The following is a 9,092-nucleotide window of genomic DNA, read 5'->3' as shown; positions in this document are numbered from 1 at the left end:
TTGTCTTTAAATTGTTAGATCAAGTAATTTGTGTTATTAAAAAATATCAGTATTTGCATTTAGAAATATTAAAAGGGTCAAACTTTTAAAAACAATTATGGTTCTGAGCACCTGAGATATTCCCCCTTTAAAACGTTCTTGCCGAGTTGGCTATCAGTTTGCACTGACTGGTAGTCTCCACTATCCCCCAGCCCTTAACCACCCTGGACTAAGTAATACTAACCCGGTCTCGTTCGGTAAGGGAAGAGGGGGAGTCGTATGAACGTTAAAGGCAGGATTCTACACAGTGTCCCTTTAAGTCTTTGCTAAATCTCTAACCAGAGCAACTTGCTGTAGTTGCTGCTAAGCAGACACTCTCATAAATGCTCCCAAACGGAAAACAAAACATCCAAGTGACCAACATGGAACATCTGACATGGGTTCCTGGACTGACTGATAGCTTCAGTGGGGGTCCTTGGACAAGAAAAGGTGGAAGACACCTATGTTACTAAAATGATTACTGTCTTGTGAAACTGAAAACTACAGTCATTGCAAAACATTGAATACATGTTTTTTTTAAGTGCTGTCTGTCAACTTAAGTAAATGCTGACAATGGCAAAACATGGGTTATTTCCCATTATAAAACACTTGAGTACATGTTTCTCTACACATCAAGCTCGGTATATTTTGTTGTATTCTTAAAAAAAACGACAACTTTGTAAAATATTTGAATGCTTCTCTTTTCAACGCTCAGAAACTTGGTATGTATTATTTATTTTCACCTAATACAACTAGCAATACGTCCTTACTTATTTTACGCATTGTGTGACTATCCTTTATTAGTGATTTAAAGGTTTACCAAACATATTCAAATGAAGCAGCAGATCGCACATCTGAAAATAATTGACCAGATGCAAGAAAAAAAATTATCAAAATAGAAAATAGTCTTGCACACTTATAATGCTAACAAGTGTTATAATTTAATAAAAAACTGCCAAGTTTTGGTCAAAGACCTTTGTCAGTAAGCAAGACTATTTTGTACGTATACCAATTTTCTTTTACATAAAATAGGCCTATGACTTACAATAAGAAACAGATACAAATTTATAGTAGAACTGAAAAATACATGGAAAATGTTGCCTTTTTTACACAAGTGGAACAATAATACTCAATGTTAACGCAGGTGGATTCAAAACTACTTATTTGAATAATGGAGAGAATGGATTTTGATGACAACCCATTTGCTAACAAAACTAGAAAAAGGGATGGTATTGCATTTTCAGGTATCAATCCAAGTACAGACCCACAGACAAAACACAAACATTTACCATTGCAAACAAACACACACACACACACATACAATGTTCTTACACAAGTGTAATTTTTCCCTTGAATTTGTATTTTTTATTATTCAAGAGAGCTGAAAAATCTCATATCATAGTATTGTGTGTTCAAGCACATTTTCAGTGGTGGAAGAGACCTTCTGGAGTTGCTGCAGTGTGTCTCGGCCTGCTGTGTGTCCTCTTACTGGCTGGGATACTAGGCCTGGGCTTCTACTGTAAGTTCACAATAATTTGACTGAAACATTTGTTTAAACTTTATCTGTGTGACACAGTTACACACAATCTCCTATGTACTGTCAACTTTGGTCCATAGGGCTGTGGTACCGAACTTTACCCAGCTACACTGAGGCAGTTGGTAAGATTCTCCATTCAAACAGCAACACGCAAAAGTAATGCTTTTTAATAAGATCAATCAATAATTAGTAATTCTCCATAGTTGAACGAATAATGAACTATTTTTTAATTCCTGAGGGAAACTCATAATACTAGAAAAATCTTGAAATTAATAAATATATATAAATTTTTCATCTTTCTATTAAACCAGTGTTTCTCAACCCTGCTCCTGGGCGCCCCACTGCCCTGCATGTTTTATATCTCTAACTGCTCTATCACACCTGATTTCAATGATCAGCTCATTATCAAGTCCTTCATGAGCTACAAGAGGTATGTTAGGGCAGGGAGAGTTTTAAAGCATGCAGGGCAGGTGGGCATCCAGGAGCAGGGTTAACTCAGATTACTGAATGAAGCTGATTCAGGTCCACTCTTCACCACAAGTCATTCAGAGCCTACATTTTCCGTTCAGTCGATCACAGGACGTCACTACGCCCCCTAGCTAGAGAAGTCTGTCTGGCAACTCCCACCCTTTATCGCCCTGTGGTGACAAAGTTTTCTACAGTTTAACAAAACCATTACACGAGAGAAACTTAATGTTACACACCTTTGATGAGCTTGTCTCTTTTACAGATGGAGTCATTGGTCGTCCTTACTCAACAGAGGGAGACCAACCGGCTACAAGTCTCCACATAAGAAATGAAGAGAAAGAACAGCTGCAAAACAGTCTTAAATTATTGGCTGCAGAAAGGGACCAATTAAAGAACAGTCTCAACTTAAGGACCACTGAAAGAGACCAGCTGCAGAGTAGCCTAAATACAAAGACTAAGGAGAGAGACCAGCTACAGAGTAGTCTCAGTACCTTGACAAGTGAAAGAACCCAGCTGCAGAAGAATCTCAATACCCTAACCACTGAGAGAAATCTGTTGCAACAGAGTCTAACCACAAAGACCAAAGAGTTGGACCAGCTGCAAAATAATTATAATACAAAGACTAAGGAGAAAGACCAGCTACAGAGTAGTCTCAGTACCATGACAACTGAAAGAGACCAGCTGCAGCGTAGCCTTAACACAAAGACTAAGGAGAGAGACCAGATACAGAGTAGTCTCAGTACCATAACAACTGAAAGAGACCAGCTGCAGCGTAGCCTTAACACAAAGACTAAGGAGAGAGACCAGCTACAGAGTAGTCTCAGTACCATGACAACTGAAAGAGACCAGCTCCAGCGTAGCCTTAACACAAAGACTAAGGAGAGAGACCAGCTACAGAGTAGTCTCAGTACCATGACAACTGAAAGAAACCAGCTGCAGAAGAATCTCAATACCCTAACTACCGAGAAAAATCAGTTGCAACAGAGTCTAACCACAAAGACCAAAGAGTGGGACCAGCTGCAATATAGTCTTAATACAAAGACTAAGGAAAGAGACCAGCTACAGAGTAGTCTCAGTACCATGACAACTGAAAGAGACCAGCTGCAGCGTAGCCTTAACACAAAGACTAAGGAGAGAGACCAGCTACAGAGTAGTCTCAGTACCATGACTACTGAAAGAGACCAGCTGCAGCGTAGCCTTAACACTAAGACTAAGGAGAGAGACCAGCTACAGAGTAGTCTCAGTACCATGACAACTGAAAGAAACCAGCTGCAGAAGAGTCTCAATACCCTAATTACCGAGAAAAATCTGTTGCAACAGAGTCTAACCACAAAGACCAAAGAGTGGGACCAGCTGCAAAATAGTCTTAATACAAAGACTAAGGAAAGAGACCAGCTACAGAGTAGTCTCAGTACCATGACAACTGAAAGAGACCAGCTGCAGCGTAGCCTGAACACAAAGACTAAGGAGAGAGACCAGCTACAGAGTAGTCTCAGTACCATGACAACTGAAAGAGACCAGCTGCAGCGTAGCCTTAACACTAAGACTAAGGAGAGAGACCAGCTACAGAGTAGTCTCAGTACCATGACAAGTGAAAGAAACCAGCTGCAGAAGAATCTCAATACCCTAACTACAGAGAAAAATCTGTTGCAACAGAGTCTAACCACAAAGACCAAAGAGTGGGACCAGCTGCAAAATAGTCTTAATACAAAGACTAAGGAAAGAGACCAGCTACAGAGTAGTCTCAGTACCATGACAACTGAAAGAGACCAGCTGCAGCGTAGCCTGAACACAAAGACTAAGGAGAGAGACAAGCTACAGAGTAGTCTCAGTACCATGACAACTGAAAGAGACCAGCTGCAGCGTAGCCTTAACACTAAGACTAAGGAGAGAGACCAGCTACAGAGTAGTCTCAGTACCATGACAACTGAAAGAAACCAGCTGCAGAAGAGTCTCAATACCCTAATTACCGAGAAAAATCTGTTGCAACAGAGTCTAACCACAAAGACCAAAGAGTGGGACCAGCTGCAAAATAGTCTTAATACAAAGACTAAGGAAAGAGACCAGCTACAGAGTAGTCTCAGTACCATGACAACTGAAAGAGACCAGCTGCAGCGTAGCCTGAACACAAAGACTAAGGAGAGAGACCAGCTACAGAGTAGTCTCAGTACCATGACAACTGAAAGAAACAAGCTGCAGAAGAATCTCAATATCCAAACCACAGAGAAAAATCAGTTGCAACAGAGTCTAACCACAAAGACCAAAGAGAGAGACCAGCTGCAAAATAGTCTTAAAGTAATTACTGCTGAAAGAGATCAACTAAAGAACAGTCTCAATTCAAGGTCTAAAGATAGAGACCAGGTACAGAATATTTTAAATACCATGACAACGGAGAGAGACCAGTTAAAGACCAGACTTCGTTTCTATGGTATGTGCAGTCTTTCCTGTTCTAAATGCATTAGGTTTAGAAGCAACATTTCAGGCTTTTTAAATGCATAAAATTTTTACTAATATTATTGCTTGGACTTGAACATTTATGAGCAATATACGTAAGTTCAATAAGTCCTTCGCTATCACAACCCACATTATCAGCATATTGTCAGCTTTTGTTTTACCAATGTTTCTAAATGTAGACATTATAAATCAACATAAACATTGTTAAAACGATTATATCAGTCATGGTCGACTCCTTGCATCCAAAGCTTCACTTAAATTGCTTTAAACTGTAACAAGGTTGTAGGTGTGTTTGGCTGCTGTTTCAACTGCTACACAGTGTTTTAAAGACAGGTTGGGTCCCAAACTGCTGTTCTACTGTTTTTATCTCAGAGACATCGTGTCCGGAGGGATGGTTGAAGTTTGACGGCAGCTGTTACTATCTGTCCTCCACAAAGGACACAGGAGGGGCCAGTCAGCGAGCGTGTCGGGCAATGGATGCAGAAGACGTTATTATAAACAGCAGAGAAGAACAGGTAGTGGAGAATTTACCTGTAACTTGTACCGTTTCGTATAATCTACTAATAAAACATTTTGTTACTAACACCAAGTTCACATCACTGTCTACATACTTTTTGTTAACAGTCAAAATTCATGAAAATGCATTTCCTGCCCTGAAATTCTTTCAAATTCTTTGCCACATGGTAGCTATTTATCCATGGACTCAGGAGGAATGTCTGGATTGGTATGTTTAAAAAAGACACGAAGTGGAAATGGGTTGATAGTACAAAAGTTACATCCACGTGAGTCAACATATTCCAACTTTACTTTTCTTGACATTTTATTCTGTGTTGTATGGTTTAAGAGATGTCATATTGATGCAGTAACTCTCAAATGATAGCAACCACCTTTTTTTAGGATAGCATATGTAACTGTGTTGTCTTTACAGTGTGCTACCTTGTGGTCTTTATAGGTACTGGATGCGTGGGGAACCCAGTAATCAGGATGACTTAAAGTGTGTGGAAATCACACAGGCAGCATCAGACCCACTGAAAAGTTGGAGGGCAGTGTCTTGTGGCACAAATATATTTTCTGTGTGTGAAAAAGAAGCCTCATAATGATTGTTATCGTTAATAGAGGTGGATTGTTTATCCTGGTGATTCACCTGTACCATGTTAGAAATAGAGTTGAGATGTCTTGTTTGACTTTGAATACTAACATTACACTTACAATACTGAAATATAACCAAACGCCAAGGTATTTACGTTAAGTTGTGAGTAGATTGGTATATCTGGTTAAACTGAAAAGAGGCTGTGGAATCACTAGAGGGATAAACGATGAGGTCATTTTAATATTTTGATTGAATATTTTCAGGGCTACCTTGAGTTCTATAAAGACAATCCCTACTCTCGCCCATTTTAATATCTTCATCTCCTTTGTCTACTAAACACACTTTTGAGACGTGATTTTGGTTCTCTTGGATGTCCTCTTATGTCCATCCTAAAACCTGCATTCTCCCGCCTTTTTCATGGCTTTATATTTCATCCCAAAAATGTTTGTTGCTTAGATTATTAACGAACTGCCTTTCATTCATCACACAGTTTAAACTCTGACAAAACTGCATTGCGCATACTTACCACAAATGTTTAATGTTTTGCCTTAAAAGCAGCTTATTCTAGTATTTTTATATTTTTGGGTTGATGCACGGGTCATCTGTTATGGCTGAATGAAAACTCCATCTCACAGACACATCCGTATTTGCAGACACATCCATTAGTGGAAACGCTGATGAGGCTAGCTAACAGCTAAACAGAAGCACTTCATTTGTCAATTTAGAGGATTACAAAGCAGAGGTCGGTCCTGCCAATCTTCGGGAGGAACGAGGAGCCAGATTAAACCAGCTGTAACAGGAGCACCTTACTTAAATAACTGAAAAAGCCTCACGCACGTGTTGTCAGATAAATATTTGACAGTTGAATAAGTGGAACAGATAAACACAATGAACACAATGCTTTAACACTTCCATCTGTCACCACTGACAAAACTGGTCTGTGTCCACGTTATAAAATTATTGGACCGACAAGCAAGCTTCTCTTAATATAAGTCAATCATTGCTCCCTTCCTATTGATATAGGCAATCCAAATAATAGCTTAACGGTCATTAACAATAATTGTTCTTTATTGTTGAATGAAAATGCCACTTCCAAAGACACTTGCATTGTAAGGAAGGAATTTTAGGGACTTTATTAAATAAATAAATGAATAGCCCATGAAATAATTAAAGGGGAAATATATAATTTAAATGATACAGTTCCGCTCATAAGTTTGCGTACCCAGGCAGAAATTGTGAAATGTTGGCATTGATTTTGAATTTCCTTAACTAAAATATGACAGATCATGATTTTATTTAAAGTTTGTTATCACATAGTTGTTTGGCTCCTTTTTAAATCATAATGAATACAGAAATCACCCAAATGGCCCTGATCAATTGTTCACATACCCTTGAATGTTTGGCCTTGTTACAGACACACAAAGTGACACACACAGGTGAAAATGGCAATTAAAGGTGAATTTCCCACGCTTTTTAAATTGCAATTAGTGTCTGTAAATAGTCAATGAGTTTGTTAGCGCCCACAAGAAAGTCAGGTTACAACATGCCCGACAACAACTTACTTCAGGCACACTGTAATGTGGAAGGAGGGAGACTTTAATGGTGATCACTGACTGATAAACTCTTTCCGTAGCCTGAGTCCTTGATCTATAGTCTTGCAATCTTATATGCCACTGTCACCAAACAAAGAAATAACTTAATTGAAATGCTGCCCTCTTTAGGCTGCTGAGCAGAATGCACCATGTCAAGGACTGTGGCAGGTTTGCTTTTAATGGTCTCTCATGACAATATTCTGGGTATGCTTTAAGCAGGATTTCAATTTTCTTCAAATAATTATTTTTATACTTTATTATTTCTAAGATGGGAGAAGCTTGAGGTTGCATGTTGCTTGCTTGTTGTTCAATGTCGTACGCCAAATGCTTCATTCAGACAAAACTGGAACTGCAATCCATGGATGAGTCAGTAATCCATGGATGAGTCAGTAATTCTTGATGAGACTGGTGTTTTGCAGGTAACATTTAATGAAGCTGCCAGTCAAAACATAATTTTTTTGTCAGATTATAAAAGTAAACAATACTTGTTGAAAACATTACTTTTGAAACCCAAATTAGTCAACCTTTACTCATCTATGTAACTGGATATTTTTCCATACCATTAAATACCTGTCACACCATCTTTCACTTATCTGTTTTAGTGAAAGTCTGCCCTCTTCAGGCTGCTGTCAATGTGCTTAAGGTCTCTGTTCATTGGTACATTTGCTGGTCACTCATGACAGTATTCTGCAAATTACATCAAATAAATAAATAATATTGGATAATTTGGTCATCCATTCATTTCCATTTCAAAAATTTTCCCAGTAAGTATTTTTTATTTTTCACTTTTAGGAGAAAATAATAACAATAAAAAACACAGTATTTGTTGAATGTCCTGCATTGTTATTTTGAGTATTTGACCAAAAATAAATGTAACTATTAATGGAATTTGCAACTGACAGCAAATGTGTGTGGAAACAATTTACTATTCTTCAAGTTTTACTGTGTTTAAATAAAATGTAAATGATGAGAGAAAGAAAGTACTCAACGCTTTTCTTCATTAATTTAATTAAATGCTGCACATGCCAACAAAGATTATATAAAACCAGGAGTGACATTCAGCTGTAACGGTTGTCAGGACTGGTGCAATTTTGGCTGTCATTTGGTTAGTCATTGTGTCTTTCTTCTTTCAAATAATAGTTTTTCACCTTCTTGATCATTTCAGGTCTGCATTCTTAGTAGTAGCCATCTACAGTTAAGAGCCATGTTAAAGGAAAACGAATCTTCAGTGAAACCAAGAAAATGTTCAAAAGAGCCTAAGTTCTTCTACACAGTAAACAGGTTATTAGGTGCAGTATGATGCTGTTTCTTATTTCTTATAACTCATTTTTGAGTAAAAAAATGAATGAAATACAGCACAGCAAACAATTTTACAATCTTGTCTTTTACCATGATGTTAAAATTGTCAAAAGGCAATATCTTGTAATGGGAATTAGTTATACTTTAAGATACAAAATCAGCAATAAGGGACGCCTTGTTATACTGTTTCGTTTAATTTCACAGCCCATCCTTTCTTGCTGAGAAAATCTTTTAACTTGTATAGGGCTCGGTAAAAATAAAAGAAACACCACTTGGAAAAGAAATGTTTGTAAATCACAATGCAGCTGCAGGAGTCACATTAGGTTGATGGTCAATTAACAGTACAAACAGTGGGTGGACATAAACACCTAAATACATATGAATATCAAGGACATAATTAGGAGTAAGTGGGACATTATTTTGTCAACAGCTTTAAGAAAATTATGGAAACACTCTCATTTAGGAAAGATTTATTTTTTGGAGATGAATTCTCTCATTTTTAAAACACCACTTTAAATTTGGACAAAGCATTAACAGTCATTCATTTAGAAATTATTTTAAAAATGATATTCAACACCTCTTTCACACTCGTGACAACGTATAGGGGTAGGAGTGGTGTCTGAGGAAGTCTGAG

General features: G+C 37.8%; 1 protein-coding gene across 3 annotated transcripts; it reads left to right on the top strand.

The window, feature by feature from the left end:
- The first annotated feature begins 654 nt into the window (after positions 1-654).
- On the top strand, positions 655-6,944 carry LOC105021000 (centrosomal protein of 135 kDa-like). Of its 3 annotated transcripts, XM_029118375.2 has the most exons (9): positions 655-740; positions 1,163-1,262; positions 1,436-1,537; positions 1,636-1,677; positions 2,286-3,270; positions 3,439-4,451; positions 4,850-4,992; positions 5,165-5,259; positions 5,430-6,944. In XM_029118375.2, exons 2-9 carry the CDS (start codon positions 1,190-1,192, stop codon positions 5,572-5,574), a joined length of 2,598 nt encoding a protein of 865 aa, XP_028974208.1. In that variant the 5' UTR covers positions 655-740; positions 1,163-1,189; the 3' UTR covers positions 5,575-6,944. The 3 variants fall into 3 exon arrangements, with proteins under 3 accessions (XP_028974208.1, XP_028974206.1, XP_028974207.1); XM_029118373.2 differs by having other exon boundaries at positions 2,286-4,451; XM_029118374.2 differs by lacking the exon at positions 1,636-1,677 and having other exon boundaries at positions 2,286-4,451.
- Positions 6,945-9,092: the final 2,148 nt, after the last annotated feature.

The sequence above is a fragment of the Esox lucius genome, chromosome 25 (assembly GCF_011004845.1).
Source record: "Esox lucius isolate fEsoLuc1 chromosome 25, fEsoLuc1.pri, whole genome shotgun sequence".
Taxonomy (NCBI): domain Eukaryota; kingdom Metazoa; phylum Chordata; class Actinopteri; order Esociformes; family Esocidae; genus Esox; species Esox lucius.
This window is presented reverse-complemented; position numbering and strand designations above follow the sequence as displayed.

Excerpts from the sequence above, each read along its gene's own strand:
- LOC105021000 (XM_029118373.2), top strand. The coding sequence starts at position 1,190 with ATGGAGAGAATGGATTTTGATGACAACCCATTTGCTAACAAAACTAGA. Across the intron at positions 4,452-4,849 it reads GACCAGACTTCGTTTCTATG|AGACATCGTGTCCGGAGGGA; the intron begins GTATGTGCAGTC and ends TTTTTATCTCAG. Across the intron at positions 5,260-5,429 it reads AGTACAAAAGTTACATCCAC|GTACTGGATGCGTGGGGAAC; the intron begins GTGAGTCAACAT and ends TGGTCTTTATAG.